We start from the raw sequence: 21,413 nt of genomic DNA on the forward strand, positions 1-21,413 counted from the left end.
GAACCAACAGCAAAAGGAAGACCTTTCTCTCTGCCTCTCTCTCTCTCACTATTCACTCTGTCAAAAAAAAAAAAAAAAAAAAGTTATTATCAATGTGGGGGTTAGGGAGCTGCCAAGCTAGAATTCTTCACAAGTGAAGGCAGAGTAAGGATATTTTTAGACAAACTAAATCTCAAGAGAGTTTGATACCAGCAGACACTTACAAAGTAAACTCTCAAGGATGTGCTTAAAAAAGAAGGAAAATGATCCCAGGCTGAGGTTTGAGATAGAGAAAGAAATAAAGTAAAGGATGTGGGTAAAATGGGGCCCAATTTAAACAATGACAGTATAAAAACAGCAATAAAAAGTCCTGTGGGGCTTTAATCAATCTAAACGAAGCTCTCTGTTTAAAAAACAGAGGATAAGGGGCATTTTACAAATTTATTGAGAGATTATATAACAGTATCAATCAAGAAGTCTAAAAGGTCAGGCTTCTTTTGTCAGGTCAGGCCTTAAATGTTTATGGTTAAAGAAACTCAGGTTAAGAAAATAGTTAAAAATATTTCAGTCACTACCTATAGGTGTATATAGTACTATGTATTTGGGTATGTTTTACCTATAGTGTATTATTTAGTTAGGGTCTTGTCTTTAAGCTACTGCCAAAGACATTCCTATTAACAAGTCACTAAAAGAATAACAAGTACCTTGTAGTTCCTCTTCTATCTCCTCTTCATCTTCACTTGAAGAAGCTAAGTAGGCTTGAAAGTCCATGTCCAAAAGCTCTTCCTTTTTAAATTTCCTGTTGAGTGTTGTGATTCTTTCATGATCAGTCTCATCCCAAGTGATCTCCACCTTTCATGGATTAAAAAAAAAAAAAAAAAAAAAAATTCACAAAAATGGAAATGTCAACAGCCTAAACTTAAAATATATTAACTTGAATGTTTAACAGTAAGTTAATAAAGTTAAGACATGCTAGGGCAAATACTTGAATAATATGATTAATAAATTCTCCTCCTTGTGGAAAGGGAGTCATTACCTTTCCTCTCCCAATTCTCTGCTCTATGTACAGGACCCCACTATTGGGAAGAAAACTTAATCAGCATATGAATTACTTATGCTGAAAAAATTAAGAAAATTACTGGTAAAAAAGTTAACATTATTATGAACTGGTGAAAACAAATTTCTTATCCGAAGTTTTAAGATACTGGGAGATCTATAAACTATGTGTTGGTAAAGCAACACAATTTCAGTGGAGCCTATTTTCCACAACAAATTAAGCCACTAATGAAAAAGGTATCTATTAGTTGGAAATATTTTAAACCTTCATGACACAAGAATTCATGTACAATATGGTTAGTCTAGTGACTGGCTCCAGTCCTCTACTTAACCACTATTCTCCTACAGGATCCTGATAAAGGTTGTATCTTTATCAGAATGTAGATCCCATGTCCCAGGTTTTTTTTTCCCCATTGGGCCAATCTCCCCAGATAAAGAAAACAAAAAAGGCACTCATTAACCAAAAGAGCCTTAAAAGTATTGCCACTGGGTTAGAAGTACCAGCTAGTCCCAGGATTCAGAATTATCCCTGTTCTGCCCATTAAGTCTGATCTGATTACCACCAAACTGCTGTTGCAAATGGGACAGACGTTGATACAGCCAGGTTGCAGGAATAGAAGAATGACTGGCTAGCTGGACAGGCTGGCTCTGGTCATTATTTTAGTCTTGAAAAGAACATGATCATACATTTTATATGACTGTTTTTTTTTTTAAGATTTATTTATTATTTATTCAAAAGACAGTTACAGAGACAGAGGCAAAGAGAGAGAGAAGTACTCCATCTGCTGGTTCTCTCCTCAAATGGTCTCAATGGCTGGAGCTGGGCCAATCTAAAGCCAGAAGCTGAAGCTTCTTCTGGGTATACCATGCAGGTATAGGGCCCAAGGACTTGGACCATCTTCTATTGCTTTCCCAGGTCACAGTAGAGAGCTGGATTGGAAGTGGAGCAGCTGGGATTTGAACCTGTGCCCATATGGGATGCCAGTGCCACAGGCAGCAGGTTTATCTGCTATGCCACTGCATCAGCTCCCTATGACCAAGTCTTTTAGACTTCATGCATTGCACAACAGTGGCGTTCTATCATATTCAATAATTAATCAATGCCAGCAAAGAAGGTGGCAGATACAGTAGCTCTTTCCTTGCCATGAGCCCCTTCTCAGAAAAACACAGTGGAGATCAGTATTGTGGTGTAGCAGGTTAAGCCTAGGCCTGTGATGCTGTCACCCCATTTGGGTACCATCTGGAGATCCAGCTGCTCCACTTCCCATCCAGATCCCTGCTAATGCACATGGGAAAGCAGCAGAAGATGGCCCAGTACTTCAGCCCCTGCACCCAAAGGGAGACCCAGAGGAAGATCCTGGCTCCTGGCTTCAGACTGGCCCACCTCCAGCTGTTGCAGCCATCTTGGGAGTGAACCAGCGATGGAAGACCTGTCTCTCCCTCTCTGAACTCTGTCTTTAAAAAAAAAAAAAAGTATGCATGCTACAAAAAAGAAAAAAAATTAGTTGAAGAGTATATGAGAAGACAGAAAAGATAGAAAAGAGAAATATTAGTGAGCATTTGACTAAGCCTTAAAGACATAAGAATCTGAAAATACGTTTAAACAGATGTCATAAACAATGCAAATACACTTGTGTTTCATTTCCATTTCTATTTGCACCTTTAAATTTTGAATACTCTCCATTTCTAAAGATGCTTCTTCTCAAGGCAACAGAAACCAGCAACATATTTTTAAAAGTTAAGAAATACCGTTGATGTTCCCATTGCAGCAGATGTGAAATATTTTGGTTTATATGCTGTTAAATCCACTTCTGAGGCTACGTCCTTGGGCTCATCATCAAAAGTAATATCATCTGGTATAAACCTAAGAAGCAAAGAAAAAATAAATTTATTTAAACATACACTGCAGTGATAAACAACCAGATTTTAGATTGCTAACCAATTAGTTGTAGTTTATATATGCATACCATATAAGTCACTAGAGAACACACATGTAGAAGAAGCAAACAATGTATGAAATAACCTTGGCACAAAATCTCTGAAGTTCATAAGCTATAAATCTGTACATCTGAAAGAATGCCATGCAGCTAGAAATCCTGCATTAGAAGTTAAAGAGGAGTGAACACACGTGGGGTCCCTCAAGTTTCAAAAAGACTGACTCCTGACAGCAGTCACTGGCTTGCTTTATGGTATTTTGAAAGTCAAACAGAATTATTAGTGTATAAGTACTGTTAATATAAAGTATCATACACAAGAAATGTCACTGAAAATAAGGAAAACTTAAGGGAAATTCTTCAAGACTAAAAGATCTTAACAATATTATCTTGGAATTTTCATCTCACAACTAGCTTTTAAATGTGTATCTGTCACTATTATTGATAATTTTTAGGCATCAGACTAGGGAAAAAAGTCAAATGGTAAATAATCTATGGTTATAGTCAGGTTCTGTAATTTATTTTTTTTTTAAAGATTTATTTTATTTATTTGAAAGAGTAACAGAGAGAGGCAGAGACAGAGTCAGTCTTCCATCCACTGGTTCACTCCCCAGTGGGAGTGAATGGTTGGAGCTGCGCTGATCCGAAGCCAGGAGCCAGGAGCTTTTTCTGGGTCTCCTATGTGGGTGCAGGGGCCCAAGGACTTGGGCCATCTTCCACTGCTTTCCCAGGCCATAGCAGAGAGCTAGATCAGAAGAGGAGCAGCCAGGACTAGAACCAGTGCCCATATGGGATGCTGGCGCTTCAGGCCAGGGCTTTACCCCGCTGTGCCACAGCACCAGCCCCCAGGTTGCTCTCATTTCCACAGAGCAAATGCTGTATATTTTATCAAAAATGAGTTTAGGATAAAGGAATAATTAAGATTCAGTAGTTTTATATAATAGTCTTCTTCAGCTACACTTTTACACTTAGTGTAAAGAAAAAACTGATGTTATATATGACATAATAAAGGAAGAAATGTACATTATTCCCCCATGGTCAATGACCTTATTTTCCAGGTACTAGCAGAGATTATTCTAAAACTACATGGAAATGCCCATAAAGGAAACAAAGAACAAAAAAATCCTGAAAACATATTAACATGAATTGCTGATACCCAAAATGTTCAGTAATTAATATTTAGACATTCAAAACCAGAATTTACTATTGAAAAGTATTAACAGAAAATTGAAAGAAATATCTTGCCTGATGAGATCATGCCATTCTTGATATATACTGTTTTTATAGCAAATTATCAAGGCAAAATTTCTTTTTTGTATTTTTCTACCAGACTAAGTATCTTTGAAGCAAGAAAGCCTCAGTGACAATGAAACGATGGATCTTTTTCTGACATACCTCATTTTGAGAATAAAGCCTCTAACAAACTAGAATCAAAGAGATTTCTACTCAAAATGTCATAGTAGAATGGTTTACTGGGCTCTAAAGGACTAGGTTAATGATAAAATACTATAGTGGGTCTGCTTTCTGTTTCCTTAAGAGCTGACATTCACAACCACCTAAAGATTTTAGTGCAGGGTCAGTGAAGCCTGAGCATGTGGTAAAATAATGCCCAAATCTGAAGACAATGCCAGCATCACAACTGACTGAAATAGCACTTACAGCAGTACAATTCAACTTTCTGTGATGATGGCAACTATTCTGTATCTGTCCATCAAAAATGTGACCATTAATTACTTGAAATGTATCCAGTGTGGCTAAGCAATTGAATTTAAATTTTTATTTAATTTCAATTGAATAAATGAACTAGAAATTATTAGTGACTACTGTATTGGGCAGCACAGCATAGATCTATAGATGAATTTCAAGTTGAGCAATAAACTCCTCTGCGCCTACATCAATGCTTTTATATTTTTAAACATTACTTCATCTGGTTGCTCTAAAACAGAGCTGCAAAGAAATATCACAGCACATAGTGCATCACCTTAAACACACACTGACAAGTTCAAAAGAACAAAAGTAAAAAACAAGCAAAAAATAAAAGAACACAGGTGTAGGGATGATTAATACGTACTTTAGCATTTTCTTGTTCATTTTCTTTCTCAGGACTAATGATCTATAAAATGCAGCATTCATTCAAAAGCAAAAACCCAAATGAAAACCAAACATAGAGCACCAGAAGGTAATACCAGTTCAAATATCTTACTTGATAAAAATCATCTATTTTTTTATTTTGAGAGGCGATGAAAGACAAACAGAGGGAGAGGGAAAGAGGGAGAAAGTGAGAGTGAGAGAGAGAGACAGAGATAGAAACAGAGCATTTTCCCATCTGCCGGTTCACCAACCAAATACTTGTGAGTACCAGGGGTGGGCTAGCACCAAAGGTAGGAGCTGAAAAACTCAATCCAAGTCTCCCACATGAGTGACAGGAACCCGACTGCATAAGCCTCACCAATGCCTCCACAGGTCTGTATTAGCAGGAAGCTAGCTTTAGGAACTGGAGCTAAGCATCAAACCAAGGTACTCCAACATGGGACATAGGTATCTTTTCTCTTTTTTTAAAATTTATTTGAAAGGCATATTTACAGAGAGAGGGGGAAAGACAAAGGGAGAGACAGAGAAAGAGATACCTTCCATCTGCTATTTCACTCCCCAAATGGCCACAACAGCCAGTGTTTTGCCAGGCCAAAGCCAGGAGCCTGAAGCTTCTTCTGGGTCTCCCACACGGGTGAAGGGGCCCAAAGACTTGAGCCATCTTTCCTTGATTTCCCAGGTACGTTAGAAGGGAGCTGGATAGGAAGTAGAGTAGCCGAGTCTTGAACCAAAACCCACGTAGGATGTCAGCATCACAAGAGGCGGCTTAGCCCACGTGGTAAGCAAAACAGGGGCAGGCATTATGCCTAATGATTAAAAATGCTGGGACACAGATATTTTAACCAGTGTCATTAATCATTAGGCTAAATGCCTGTCCCTGTTTTACTTCTTACAATCATGCTGCACTATAAAATTAAATTGGTAAGACACACATTATATTACCTTAGATCTATAAATGAACAACTGCTTTCAAATTCCAGGCCATCACAATCCTCATAAATTTTACTGGCTGTTTCAGGAGAATCACAGTCTACTACAGCATAATAGTACTTCAGTCGTTTGAACTGATAATCTCTCAATTTTTCTCTAGAGGTCCTAAAGGGGGAAAAACTCATTGGATTTACATAAATAAACACAAAAACCTATCTCTTTAAAAAAATAAATGTACCTGTCACAATAAAACTATATTACAAGCTGGCCTTCATTCCAAGACATTTTTCCTTCATGACTATGCCTCCACAAACATTAAATACTCAAGCTCAATTTATTATTTACTATTCTTTCAAGGTACAGATTTTGGATTAGAATCTGATACTCAGAAAAGCAGAATGTGAGAATTATGTGCTTACTGATAACTTCAGCTTCATTTCTTAGGACAATCTTTGTATTTGTTTTGCTACCACATACTGCCTTCTCAAGTAAAACCACTGGGCAGGATCAGTATGTTGTAAAATATGCTTCGCAAGCACTAGTGCTAATTATAAGGAAACTCGTGATTTTGCAAAATGTTTGTTCTAGATTCATGTATCATCAAGTCTAAAGAGTTACAACTCTAATTTCAATTAACTACAACTTATTCTTCATCTACCAACTCCTGCCACCAATTTATTAAACTACTTTTTTCATTAAATGTACATATAGCTCCACCTAGTGGCTTTAAAACTTTTTTCCCTATATTGCACCATGACAAGGAATTTTGTTAGCATTCTTTTACTTGTTTATTTAAGAAAAAATATGTAATCTGAAAATGAATAGAACTTCAATTACATCTGTATGGAAAGTAATATTTCATAAAAAAGCAAAACCTGCCAGCGCCGCGGCTCACTAGGCTAATCCTCCGCCTTGCGGCGCCGGCACACCAGGTTCTAGTCCCGGTTGGGGCGCCGGATTCTGTCCGGGTTGCCCCTCTTCCAGGCCAGCTCTCTGCTGTGGCCAGGGAGTGCAGTGGAAAATGGCCCAAGTGCTTGGGCCCTGCACCCCATGGGAGACCAGGATAAGTACCTGGCTCCTGCCATCGGATCAGCGCAGTGCACCGGCCCCAGCGCGCGGCCGCGGCGGCCATTGGAGGGTGAACCAACAGCAAAAGAAAGACTTCTCTCTCTGTCTCTCTCTCTCACTGTCCACTCTGCCTGTCAAAAAAAAACAAAAACAAAAACAAAAAAACAAAAAAAAACAAAACCTGATTCAGAAAAAGGCTGAGCCAACTGAATCAATTCAATCATGAAATGTTTTTCAAAAACCTCAATAATTAATTTCATTGATATACACATGAAATGTTGGAATAGTGTGTCACTTCTGACAGACTTTAATTTAGTATGCAAACTATTTTAACCATGAATGGCACAAATGTAAAATTTAGTCCAATTAAGGTCCTAAATTAGTGACATGATTATATGAAGCTCAGTTTTACATTTTACAGTGATACAATACCAATCCTTTTCAGGGGCATCTTCGGGAATACTTAGTAACTCCACTGGTCCTTGAACTTGCTCTTCCTTCATCCTCTCCTTCCCAAACTCTGAAGGATATATCTGAACACAAAAAATAAGATCAGTGTAATTTATACATTCCTTTTGTTTTTAAGATTTATTTTTATTTCTTTGAAAGGCAGAGTTACACAGAGAGAGAAGGAGAAACAGAAAGAGAGAGTTCTTCTATCTGCTGGTTCACTCTCCAGATGGCCGCAATGGCAGGAGCTGCGCCAATCGAAGCCAGGAGCCAGGAGCTTCTTTCAGGTCTCCCATGTGGGAGCAGGGGCCCAAGGACTTCGGCCATCTTCCACTGCTTTCCCAAGCCATAGCAGAGAGCTGGATTAGAAGAGGAGTAGCCAGGACTAGAACCAGCACCCATATGGGATGCTGGCGCCTCAGGCCAGGGCTTTAAACCACTATGCCACAGCACCGGCCCTATACGTTCCTTTTTATACAATATCCAGAACAGTCAAGGTCAGGAGCTCTGAAGAGTCACAACTGACTTAAAGTACAAGGATGACTCACTTCCAAAACTACTACAGGAAGGTAAAAGAATCATGAAGCATTTCCTTTAAAGTCAGTCATTTTGGCCAGAGAGTCACAGATGTGCAGCTTGGGAACAAAAATAGATTTATCTTCTCCATATACAAAATAGGGCAAGACAGTTCTGGGAAAGAAGGAAAAACAAAGAAAAGCAAAACAGGATTCTAAGCTCAGGAACTCTTAATGTAAATATATACATGAAAAATGACTGACTTAAAGTTTATATGAAATACATAAGAAACAAAGTAATACAAAAAATAAACTGATTTTGTAATACTCTGCTTTCCTCTAAGTTATATCATTTAACCAACACTTTTATTTATTCTTTAACTTTTGTGGTTTCTTTTTTGTTTTTTGTTTTTTTTTGACAGGCAGAGTGAGACAGTGAGAGAGACAGACAGAGAGAAAGGTTTTCCTTTTCCGTTGGTTCACCCCCCAAATGGCCACTATGGCCGGCGTGCTGCACCGATCTGAAGCCAGGAGTCAGGTGCTTCTTCCTGGTCTCCCATGTGGGTGCAGGGCCCAAGGACTTGGGCCATCCTCCACTGCCTTCCTGGGCCACAGCAGAAAGCTGGACTGGAAGAGGACAGAATCCGGCGCCCCAACCGGGATTAGAACCTGGGGTGCTGGTGCCGCAGGCAGAAGATTAGCTAAGTGAGCTGCGGCGCCAGCCGATAATTTTCTTTTAAAAGTTCAATCTGCTTTCCCAGAATCTAAGATTTTTTCAGGACTCTCTATTGCAAGATTTTTTTTTTTTTTTAAATTTATTTGATGGGTAGAGTCATAGACAGTGAGAGAAAGAGACAGAGAGAAAGATCTTCCTTCCATTGGTTCACTCCCCAAATGGCTGCCATAGCCGGTGCTGCGCCGATCCGAAGCTAGATGCCAGGTGCCTTCTCCCAGTCTCCCATGCGGGTGCAGGGGCTCAAGCACTTGGGCCATCTTCCACTGCTATCCCGGGCCACAGCAGAGAGCTGGACTGGAAGAGGAGCAACCGGGACTAGAACCTGGCGCCCATATGGGATGCTGGCACAGGCAGGCAGAGGATTAACCTAGTGAGCCAAAGCGCCGGCCCCCTATTGCAGGATATTTGAGAACTAAATAACTACATTACTAAGCTGGATTTTGAGTTGGAATGGAAGAGGAGCAACCAGGACAGAACCGGCGCTCCAACCGGGACTAGAACCCGGAGTGACGGCGCCTCAGGCGGAGCATTAGCCCAGTGAGCCACGGTGCCGGCTTATTTTTTAACTTTTTAAGAAATTATTTAAGAGTTAGAAACAGTGAGAGTGAGAGAGAGAATGAGAATCTTCTATCCGCTGGTTCACCCTAACAGCCAGAGCTGGGCTGGGCTGAACCCAGGATCCAGGAACTCCATCTGCGTCTCCTTGTGTCATCATCTCCTGCCTCCTGAGATGTGCATTAGCATGAAGTTGGATCAGAAGTGGAGGCAGGACTTGACCCGAGGCACTCCAAAGGGGGTGCACCAACACACGCAGCACCAAAACTTCATTTAAATAAATTCTTCAAACAGAAAAGAGCAGAGCTCATGGCATATTATCATACAGACTAGATAAGGTCTTAGTATAAGAAAAATATTCACTTTCACTGGAATTTGTTTTTGTCTCAACTGCTTTCAGTCAAGAAATAAAATTTTATTAAATTTCTTATGTTTTGATACTACTGGGCTTTATATACATTTGCCTTTTGAACTGTCTGAAATTTGCTACTGATAAGTGAGTGGATCAGTCTTTATTATTAATGTGAGTTGTATATAATAGGTTTGATATAGAAACTTTACATATTTTATGTAGTAGCATTTTGGGACATAATGAGGAGAGATGATGGAACTGAACTATGTTCTCCATTCAATGACATGTCCATTTGTCTCAACAAAATGTACAAGAAGTCTATTTTAACCTAAATCATGTAATGAATTCTACTACCTGTTTATTCTGTTTCATAGATTTGTTCCTTTCACCCAAACCTATTAACCTTCATAGCATCATAAAATGTTTAGATACTATAACCAGTAGGGTTAGTCCTTTCTTACCATTTGAGAGACTGAGACAGCAACAGAAAGAGAGAAAGAGAGAGAGAGAGAGAGAGAAAGAGAGAGAGAGAGAAAGAAACACTGCTATCCACTATCTGCTGCAGCCATTTGGGGAGTGAACCAGTGGATGGAAGATCTCTGTTTCTACCTCTCTCTCTGTAACTCTCTTTCAGTAAATAAAATAAACCTTAAAAAAAAAAAAAAAGCTGAGTACTGTTTACCTTGTGGTTCATGCACATATTATATTAGGCCAACAGTGGTTGCATCTATACTGAAATCTATACTGAACATATACAGGCTTTTCTCTATTGTTCTGATTCCCCAAAGTGTTTAATTTATACAGTATTTAAATTGTATTAGTTATTGCAAATAATCTGGAGTTGATTAAAAGTATAGGGAAGGATGTGTAAAGGTTACATACACATACTACACCTTTTCACATGAGGGACTTGATATATGTAAATCTGGGTACCACGGAGGGTCCTGGAGCCAATAATCTCAGGATAGTGAGGTACTACTGTATTTAGTGTGAACTCCACTGCTACAGAGTGTGCTATCATCACACTATCTACTCGTCAAATGAGAAAACACATTTGAGAGATTAATAAAGTGCCCTTGAAGGCCAGGCGCTGTGGTGTAGCAAGTAAAGCTGCTGCCTGAATTGCTGGTATCCCATATGGGCGCCAGTTCGAGTCCCGGCTGCTCCACTTCTGATCCAGCTCTCTGCTATGGCCTGGGAAAGCAGTGGAAGATGGCCAAAGCCCTCGGGCACCTGCATCTTTGGAACAGCGCAGCTCTGATCATTTCGGCCATCTGGGGAGTGAACCAGCAGATGGAAGACCTCTCTCTCTCTCTGTCTCTGCCTCTCTATAACTCTGCCTGCCAAACAAAATAAATGAATCTTTAGAAATAAAACAAAATAAAGTGTCTAAGATCACACAGTACTTAGGAGAATCAAGATTTGAACTCGGGTCTGTCATAATGCAAAGCCTGAATTCTTGACCATTATGCTGGTTCAAAATATTCTGTCTTGGGGCCAGCGCTGTGGTTTAGCAGGTTAAAGCCACAGTCTGCAGCACCAGAATCCCATAAGGGTGCCAATTTGATTCCCAGCTGTTCCATTTCTGATCCACCTCCATGCTAATATGTCTGGGGAAGCAGAGGATGGCCCACGTCCTTGGGCCTTTGCATCCATGTGGGTGATCCAGAGAAAGCTCCTGACTCCTGGCTTCGGCTTGACCCAGCCCTAGCTGTTGTGGCCATTTGGGGAGTGAATCATTGGATGGAAGATCTCTCTCTCTCTCTCTCTCTCTCTGTAGCTCTTTCAAATAAATAATTTTTTTTTAAAAAAAGGAAACTATGACTTTAAAAAATAAAACCAGATTTAACTTAAAATATCTAGAAATATTTACTTCAAAATAAAATCAATTCTTACCTTTACAGAAAATACAACACCTCCTTTAGGTTTAAATGAATTAAACAAAGCCAGCAAATCTTTTGCCTTTAATCGATCCCAGTCCATGTTGCAAACTGCTAATCGATGTGTAATCTGAGAAATAAGAATACATAATTTGTATCATTCTCAATGCTTGAAAAATAAATATTCTAAAAATGTAGTGCTGCTTTTCCTCCAAGTTCAGAAATATTGGTAGTTATCCAAGAGGTTTCAATGTGCAAAAGAGAACCTGAAATGAGTCCAACAATAGTAAAATCATAAGAGGTAAGCACTTTCTCTTATTTGGTTCTTAGTTATAAATAAGAATATGAGCTTGAGCTGATTTTTTTATCTACTGAATTTGTTAAGCTATTTTGTCATCCTAACATGGGTGGGGAAGTTGAGTATGTTACCCCATAGCATTCCCAATAGGTATAGTAGAAACAAAAATGCACACTGCTAAATAAAGTATTTTCTAAACATTTCATATGTTTTTAATTATTTCTATAAAACTTCTTCCTTACATGCTTAGACATCTTCCAACTTACATAAACATAAGTATATTCCACATCAAGAAATTTTAGAGCCAGCGCCGCAGCTCACTAGGCTAATCCTCTGCCTTGCGGCTCTGGCACACCGGGTTCTAGTCCCGGTCGAGGCGCTGGATTCTGTCCCGGTTGCCCCTCTTCCAGGCCAGCTCTCTGCTGTGGCCAGGGAGTGCAGTGGAGGATGGCCCAAGTGCTTGGGCCCTGCACCCCATGGGAGACCAGGAGAAGTACCTGGCTCCTGCCATCGGTTCAGCGCGGTGCGCCGGCCCCAGCGTGCCGGCCGCGGCGGCCATTGGAGGGTGAACCAACGGCAAAGGAAGACCTTTCTCTCTGTCTCTCTCTCTCACTGTCCACTCTGCCTGTCAAAAAAAAAAAAAAATTGGAGCCGGCGCCGTGGCTCAATAGGCTAATCCTCCACCTTGCGGCGCCGGCACACCGGGTTCTAGTCCCGGTCGGGGCGCCGGATTCTGTCCCGGTTGCCCCTCTTCCAGGCCAGCTCTCTGCTATGGCCAGGGAGTGCAGTGGAGGATGGCCCAGGTGCTTGGGCCCTGCACCCCATGGGAGACCAGGAAAAGCACCTGGCTCCTGGCTCCTGCCATCGGATCAGCGCGGTGCGCCGGCTGCAGCGGCGGCCATTGGAGGGTGAACCAACGGCAAAGGAAGACCTTTCTCTCTGTCTCTCTCTCACTGTCCACTCTGCCTGTCAAAAAAAAAAAAAAAAAAAAATTGTTTTTTAGAATCAAGAATATTATTACCACCAAAGTTCCCCCCCTTAATTTATTTTTTTAATTTTAATTTTTATTTATTTATTTATTTATTTATTTTTTTGGACAGGCAGAGTGGACAGTGAGAGAGACAGAGACAGAGAGAAAGGTCTTCCTTTTGCCATTGGTTCACCCTCCAATGGCCGCCGCAGCCAGATCGCGATGCGGCAGAGAGCTGGCCTGGAAGAGGGGCAACCGGGACAGAATCCGGCACCATGACCGGGACTAGAACCCGGTGTGCCAGCGCCATGGGTGGAGGATAAGCCTATTGAGCTGCGGTGCCAGCCCCCCTCCCCCACTTAATTTAATGCCATCAATCCTACCACCCATAAAAACTTATACTGTATTATTCAGAAGGAATCTTATTCAAAAGGTTACCTCATCAGCCCGAGGAGCGTCTTTATCTAATTCTCTCCAAGCATGCTCAAAAGTAGGTTCTTCTGGAAATAAATCTGGCAAATCATCTTCATCTTCAGAACTAGTTTCTATGTTTCCTTTACCTCGTGCAAGATCAGGGCCACTGTCACTTTCATTATCTTCTTCACTGTCCTCTTCTTCATCTTCCTCATCATCTTCTTCATCATCACTATCATCATAATCATCAGTTAAAGTATCATCATCATCATCATCAGCTGAAGTTCTAACAACACCTGAGAGTTCATCTTCAGATTCCTCACCACTTCTCATTTCACTAGCACTTTCTGAATCTTCCTCCAAGTCATCTCCTTCAAACATTTTGCCATTTCTTGAGTTTTCAAAACAATCACTGTCTCTTGCCATTATATGTGGAACCACTGCATAAATATTAAAAGGAGTAGAAATTAAGAAAATGTATATATGAATTTAAGAGTCCAAATTATTTTGATATCAAATCAGGTAAAGATATAACTCCTATGAAACAGAGTTAAGGAGACTATAAATTCAGTAGAATTTATGCTTAACCAAGTTATTTAATGTAATTCAATACATATCCAGGTTATACAAGTAGATCCACGTACTCAAAAATTTATGGAGTGCCTGCTATGGGCCACTCGCTCAATCACTGGCAAAAGAAAGGTAACCAATTCCCTGACTGAAATTTCCAGGTCTATGAAGGGGACATTGGGCAAATATCAATAAAATAAAATCAACATACATATATAAAATGAAATTAGAACGAGAATAAATTCTGATAAGAGGTATTATGCTGTCAGCATATTTATAATGGGGTTCTCAGAACGGAGTGATGATTGAGCTGCTATTTAAGGTATGATGAAGAATTAAGAAGTCAAAATTAGACTAAAACATGAAGGAAATTTGTTCCAAACATCAAGGAAAGCATCTATAAAGGTCTATTAACAGGGAAAAGCCAATACTCATGTTTAAAGTGTAGATAACAAGGAGACAAGCAAACAAATGGAAGTCAACAGGCAGAAGTCATGCCATCCAAAACCACGGAGAAGGGTAAAATTTTTCAAGATAAGGACATTAGATTTGCATATTGAGATCACTGTGGCTTCACTGTAGAAAAGTGACTGGAGGGAGTTAAGAGTGTATAAAAATAGTATAACTAGAAGAGCAGTACAGCACTCCAGGTAAGAAATGAAGGTACCACTATGTTGATGTATGTGCAGAAGTAGTGACTGAATGGATTTTAGAGCCAGTTAGGAGGTAAAACCATTAGTACTCAGTAATGGAAGATCTGATATGGAGAATAGGAGACTTGGAATTGTCAAATATGAGTCTTATATTGACTTGTAGAGCTAAAACAAAAAACTAGTTTGTTTGGTGGAGGAAGATTATACACTCTGCTTTGGACATGTTGAATTAAAAGTGCTTTTGCGTCGTCCAAGAGAAAATATCAATAATGCCATTTGTGTTAGGAATCTACAGTACAGAGAAGTTTGGGATGGAGATAACATTTATGACTCATTTATATATAGTTGAAAACAGAAGCTTTGATATGGATGTTATCAGCTACAAAGAGAGAGAAATAATAACTATTCTGCTAGATCTTGAACTTCGTAAATGCTATGGTTAGCAACATACCAAAAGTGAAAAACTATCCTTACTTAAATAGGATTTTCAGCTCTCCTAACTTTGAATGGGCTCATGTCCTATTTCTAAAGTAACCATATGCTTCTCTCTATTGTGTGTGTAGATATATCTTATCTCATACACTTTGTTTAAGCTTTAACTTAAATAAAATAGGGGCTGGCACCTGCAGGTAAAGCGGGTAAAGCTGCCACCTGCAGCACTGGCATCCCATATGGGTGCTGGTTTGAGTCCTGACTGCTTCACTTCTGATCCAGCTCTCTGCTATGGCTAGGGAAAGCAGCAGAAAATGGCCCAAATCCTTGGGCTCCTGTACCCACCTGGGAAACCTGAAAGAAGCTCCTGGCTCCTGGCTTCAGATGGGCACAGCTCTGGCCGTTCCAGCCAATTGAGGAGTGAACCAGCAGATGGGAAGACACCTCTCTCTCCCTCCCTCTGCCTTTACTTCTCTCTCTCTGTGTAACTCTTGCGTTTCAAATAAATAAATAAATCTTTAAAAAAAATAACAGGTTAAGCCTCAGGTTACGATGCTGGCATCCAATATGGGCATCAGACTGAGTTCTGGCTGCTCCACTTCCAATCCAGCTCCCTGCTAATGAGCCTGGGAAAACAGCAGAGGATGGTCCAAGTCCTTAGGTCCTCGTACCCAAGTGAGAGACCTAAATGGGGTTCTGGGCTCCTGACTTTGGCCTGGCCCAGCCTCAGCTATAGTGGACATTTTGGAAGTGAACCAGCAGATCAAAGACCTCTCTACCTCTCTCTCTATCTCTGCCTTTCAATAAATAAATAAATTTTTAAAAAATCATAGTTTACTCACTGAAAACAGATGAGTGAATAATGAACAAAAGATGGTTTTGTAGGATGACTTAATTGCTAACAAAATACAGTGCCTTGGGGTCTGCACTGTGGTGTGGTGGGTAAAGCCACAGCCTGCGGTGCTTGCATCCCATATGGGAGTTGGTTCAAGTCCCAGCTGCTCCACTTCCAACGCAGCTCTCTGCTATGGCATGGGAAAGCAGTGGAAGATGGCCCAAGTTCTTGAGCCCCTGCACCCACATGGGAGACCCAGAGGAAGCTCCTGGCTTCAGATCGGTGCAGCTCCGGCCGTTGCGGCCAGTTGGGGAGTGAACCAACGGAAGGAAGACCTCTCTCTCTCTCTCTCTCTCTCTCTGCCTCTCCTTCTCTTTCTGTGTAACTTTGACTCCCAAATAAATAGATAAATCTTAAAAAAAAAAATACAGTGCCTTCTCTAGATTGTGGAACCAACATAAATTACTGCAAGCAACATGGAAGGGTAAAAAGATTCACAAAATTGAGATTCAGGAGGGCTGGTGCTGTGGCACAGTGGGTTAATGCCCTGGTCTGAAGTGCCAGCATCCCATATGGGAGCCTGTTTGAGATGGCTGCTCCATTTCTGATCCAGCTCTCTGCTGTGGCCTGGGAAAGCAGTGGAAGATGGCCCAAGTCCTTGGGCCCCTGCACCCACGTGGGAGACCTGGAGGAGGCTTCTAGCTCTTGGCTTCGGATTTGTGCAGATCCAGACATTGAGGCCATTTGGGGAGTGAACCATCGGATGGAAGACTCTCTCTCTCTCTCTCTGCCTCTCCTCTCTCTGTGTAACTCATTCAAATAAGTAAATAAATCTTTAAAAAAAATTGAGTTTCAGGGACCTGCTGGTTAAGCTGCTGCCTGCAATGCTGGCATCCCATGTGGGTGGTGGTTTGAGTCCTGGTTGTTCCACTGCCAATACAGCTCCCTAACAGCATGCCTGGGAAAACCAGTGGAAGACGGCCAAAGTGCTTGGGCCCCTGTACCCACAGTGCAGACCCAGATGAAGCTCTTGGCTCCTGGTTTAGCCTGGCCCAGCTATGGCCATTGTGGCCATCCGGAGAGTAAACCAGAAGACTGAACACCTTTCTCTCTGTGTCTCTTGACTCTCTTTGCAACTCTGCCTTTTGAATAAATAAAACTTTGTATCTTTGATATAGCCTCATTCCTCAAGGTAGATGAAATCAAATACATAAGAAGATGATATAGTAACTTACTACACAAAGTCAGTGTCAAATCAGCTTTGCAGCCACTCTCAGTCCAATCTAGTTTGTAGTCTGTCTAGTTTCAGTAATTAGACTCCTATTGCTTCTCATTCATCATAAGGTTTACTGCTCGTTTCCACTACAAATGCAATGGGATCTCCATCTACCCCATTCCTAACTCCTGCCCTCTACCACTCCAATTTCTTGATTCCTACTAGTTAGAATCTCTTCATTGTCTGAAACAGCCTATGTTATCTCTACCTGTTAAGATGAGTCTGCTTTCCTGATGCCCACCTATCTTGGCCCCTGTAATCATAGCCAGCCTTTGTCTAGCTGAACTACCACCAATTTTCTGTTACAGCATCAACAATCAGCAGCATCAACATTTAAAGTTTCTTGGCAACCAGAGGTGTCACAAACTTTTAATAATTTTAATTTAGTAAATATATAATACAAACTAGAGGCAAGTGTTTCTTACCTAGTTCCAAATAACCATTTCCAGCTCCGCTACCCTTTTACCCCTTCAAAACCTTATTATCTAATCCAAAAAGACTAATGACTTCTTCTGAAAATATCCAAGCACATCTTTGCTTACAGTTGTGGTACAAAGGGTTAAGCTGCTGCTTGACACTGGCATACCATATCAGAGTGATGACTCAAGTCCCAACTAATCCGCTTCCGTTCTAGCTCCCTGCTAATGTACCTGGGAAGGCAGCACAAGATGACCCAAGTACTTGGGCTCCTGCCAGCCACGTGAGAGACCTGGATGCAGCTCCTGGCATCTTCCTTCAGCCAGGTATGGACCTTTGCTGTTGTGGCCATTTGGGGAATGAACCAGAAGATGGAAGCTGTCTTTCTGCCTTTTCTTTTCAATAAATAAATGATTAAAAAATGAATCAAATTCTTTCCATGTAGAATGCTTCAGCTGTCAAACTTCATTTTTTCCAAACTCTAATCAAAGTATCCCTTATGAATTTTTCTCTGATTACCACATCATGCATGACTTCTTCCTCCAAATTTCTATAGCCCTCTGCTAACCATCTACCATGACACTTCTTAGTATTCTGCATTGTGTTATGGTTCTGATTTATTTCACTTTAGACCTATGGTGTCCAAGAAGGTAGCCAATACCCACATGTGGCAACTGGGACCTTGAAACAGGGCTTGTCCAACTTGAGATCAGTATGAAAATGGGGTGCAAAATATATTATTAATTCTTAAATATTATTTTTGAATTGAACTAAACTTTTGATATACTGGGTTAAATAAAGATATTATTAAAATTACTGTTACCTGTTTCTTTTCATTTATTAATATGGTTAGTAGAAAATCCCAAATTACACATTTCTATCAGAAGTGCTACTTTAGAACAGAGCCTCTGCAGAGTTTAGCAGGTTGTTATGTCCACAAAGGCATTTACAAAGCAGCAAGAAGGACTAAAATCAAAGCCAACTTCTACTCACCAAGCCAAGCACCACAGAGCAGGACTTATGGAGAAATAATCTGAGCCTTTTCTCAAAAATGCTGTCCTCTCAATAAACCATCAGTTGTGGAAGTGCTCTATGTTCAGAAGGCATGGCTTTTTCTAACTTGTACCAAAGTATCATATAAACTAGCAATAACCTAGAAGTGGGGGACTATGCCTTATTCATGTTTATCTGTCATATGTTAGTTATTAAGTATGTAGTTGAATGAATTAACGAACAGGTACCCAATTCTACATACCGTCTTCAGACACATCTCATTGTATATGATACCATCTAATACTTTATCTGGTTAGAGAATTTAGCTTTCACTAGTGCCCATCACAAATCAAAATCATTGTTTAGGACTCATGTCTATCTGCTAGCACCAAATCAAAACTAAATCATTACATGATATTTTTTTCTTTCATAGCTTTCTATTTCCAATTAAGCATTCCCAATATACTAAGAAAATACTTATTAATATGTTTACTTTTAAAAAACAGAGCAGTGTAATAATGAAACATCAAAGAATTCATTCTTTCCAACCAACCTGATCTTGTCTTGGTACACTTGATCTTGGGAGATGTCACAATTTCTGATGCACCTGAGTCTACTGTCCTCAGTTTTCCTTTGGAATAAGAGTCTCTACTATGTTGAATAGTATTTTTTTTCTCTTTAGTACTCTTTCTTACAGATTCTTCACTATTCTTAGGACTTATTTTTGAATCTATCTTAGATTTATGTGAATTTTTCATTTTCTGAATTCCTTCAGAATTATTTACATCATTTTCAGTTACAGAATCCTTTTGATTAATCTTCTTGGTTTTTTTCTTTTTCTTCTCAACAAGAGTTTTGGAATCTATTTCTTTTTTAGTCTGAGGCTTTTTCTTCTTTCCTTTCTCTTGGCTTAATGCTTTGCTATCTTCATCAGAGAGATCAGAATCAGAATCTGAAAGGTCATAGAAACGTTTCAAGTCCTCTGTCGTACTGTGGTTGATGGGGCGTCCTCTTTTATCCACAGCATAATTCAACTTGAACTTTTTGTCATGAAACATGGCTCGAAATCTCTTGTCAATTTTGACTTTTCGATCCTTTTCTGGCATTTCCCAAAATCTTGGGTCTTTTGCAACTCTCCTAAACCGCTGGTCACTCATTATTTCTTGTTTGGATGACATTTTTAAATGTTAATACTAAACAACGTGTGAAGAAACCAAATACTAAAAAACAAAACAAACATCACAGAAATGGTTAATAATATAATTAAATATGTTTGAAAAACACATTAATTCACAATATATTCTAGGTAAAATGTATATATAAGATAAAATTAACATAACATAATTTTATCTCCCCAACTGATTCTGAGTCAATGCAGAAAAGCTAAAAAACATAAAAATATCCTCTTTCCGTTATAGGTCATTTGGAGAAAACAAATATAAGGCAAACCAAGTAAAATGCTACAGCTTTATGGAGGGAACAAATGTTTATTAACCACTGCATTCACTTAAAATTTCTATACTTCTAGTTGTGTAATTGCATGTGGTGCAAGTTAAAAGCTAATGTAATTAAAATATCGTCAAGCCTCAACTTTTCAGTTGCTTTTTCAAATTCCAGTCCCATTATTTCTGTTAATCCTTTCCTCCTGTTCTTCCCAATAGCTTTTAGCTCTACAAAGCTAGTCACCTAATTAAAAAGACAAAAACATATATAAGTTTAGGTCATGCCATTCTTGCTTTAAATCAAACCATCCTTCCAAAAAAAAAAAACCACTAAAGTGTCACTCCAGTTAATAATTGGCCAGCGCTGCTGCTCACTAGGCTAATCCTCCGCCTTGCGGCGCCGGTACACCGGGTTCTAGTCCTGGTCAGGGCGCCGGATTCTGTCCCAGTTGCTCCTCTTCCAGTCCAGCTCTCTGCTGTGGCCCGGGAGTGCAGTGGGGGATGGCCCAAGTGCTTGGACCCTGCACCCCATGGGAGACCAGGAGAAGCACCTGGCTCCCGGCTTCGGATGGGCGCAGCACCGGCCATTGCGGCCACTGCGGCCATTTGGGGGGTGAACCAAAGGAAGGAAGACCTTTCTCTCTGTCTCTCCCTCTCACTGTCTAACTCTGCCTGTCAAAAAACAAAAATAAACACCATTCTTTTCTATAATTTTTCATATTAGAAGTGATTAAGGCCCAGAGGAACAGCTTCCCCCACAGTCTACTGGAATATACATGTACGTTGGCATACATTAGTATTGTTCCCTTGTAAATAGTTCCTAATAGCTTAGAGCTTATGGGTTCGAATTTTGCAAACCGCCCAAAGTCACTGATTATTAACAGCAAAAGAGAACTGATCAAATAGGGCAGTATTGTTTTTTCAAAAAACAGGCTATTTTTAAAGTACAGTTTTACAATAAAACTACTTTTCTTAACTTTGAAAACCTCTTAAACACTAAGTAGGAAACACCAGTTTCATGATGCATTTATGTACATCATGCATATTACAGCATTTAATTATTCGAGCAGCCTTATGAGATAGGCACCACCTAATTAAGATAACGCATTGTAAATGTTTAGAAAGAAAGCGTTCCATAAATGTCAGCTACTGGAAGAGGAGGGAAGGCGACCCAACTTCACCTATGCCGCATGCCGTCCCTGTCATCCTCTAATGTGGAAAATACCTGAGTTTCTTTACTCCCAAACGTTGGGAGCAGATAATGGCCTGGGTCCCTGGAGAAGCGGCCCTGAAGAGAACCAAGAGTTGAAGCGTGAAGCCCGAAAGGCTAGGGAGAGAAAGCGAGATCCTCACAAATCCGGAGTCCCTATCGGACACAAGTTCTACCTACTGTGGACCCCTTCTTCCCGAAACCATTTCTACTCACCGCCTCAGACGCCTCCCGAAGCCTCACGTGTGACCCACACCCACAATCCTCCGGGTGACGCTCCGCCGTAACGGCAAGCGAACTGGGCCAAATTACTTCCGCTTTTCTTTCCGCTAAATTCTCGTCAGCGCCGTAGTTGAG

The 21,413-nt window shown here is 40.3% G+C and overlaps 1 protein-coding gene across 1 annotated transcript in view; it reads right to left on the bottom strand.

Moving 5' to 3' along the window:
• Positions 1-21,289, bottom strand: part of ESF1 (ESF1 nucleolar pre-rRNA processing protein) — a 71,521-nt gene extending 50,232 nt beyond the window's left edge. The window contains exons 1-8 of the mRNA XM_051846205.2: positions 21,072-21,289; positions 18,958-19,624; positions 13,253-13,668; positions 11,563-11,676; positions 7,491-7,591; positions 6,003-6,155; positions 2,785-2,899; positions 684-831 (exon numbers count right to left, since the gene is read on the bottom strand). Of these exons, the coding sequence (XP_051702165.2) occupies positions 684-831; positions 2,785-2,899; positions 6,003-6,155; positions 7,491-7,591; positions 11,563-11,676; positions 13,253-13,668; positions 18,958-19,582 (1,672 nt within the window). The 5' untranslated portion in view covers positions 19,583-19,624; positions 21,072-21,289. The remainder of the gene's footprint in view (positions 1-683; positions 832-2,784; positions 2,900-6,002; positions 6,156-7,490; positions 7,592-11,562; positions 11,677-13,252; positions 13,669-18,957; positions 19,625-21,071) is intronic.
• Positions 21,290-21,413: the final 124 nt, after the last annotated feature.

The sequence above is a fragment of the Oryctolagus cuniculus genome, chromosome 11 (assembly GCF_051225735.1).
Source record: "Oryctolagus cuniculus isolate XC-2025 breed Fujian yellow rabbit chromosome 11, ASM5122573v1, whole genome shotgun sequence".
Classification (NCBI taxonomy): Eukaryota; Metazoa; Chordata; class Mammalia; order Lagomorpha; family Leporidae; genus Oryctolagus; species Oryctolagus cuniculus.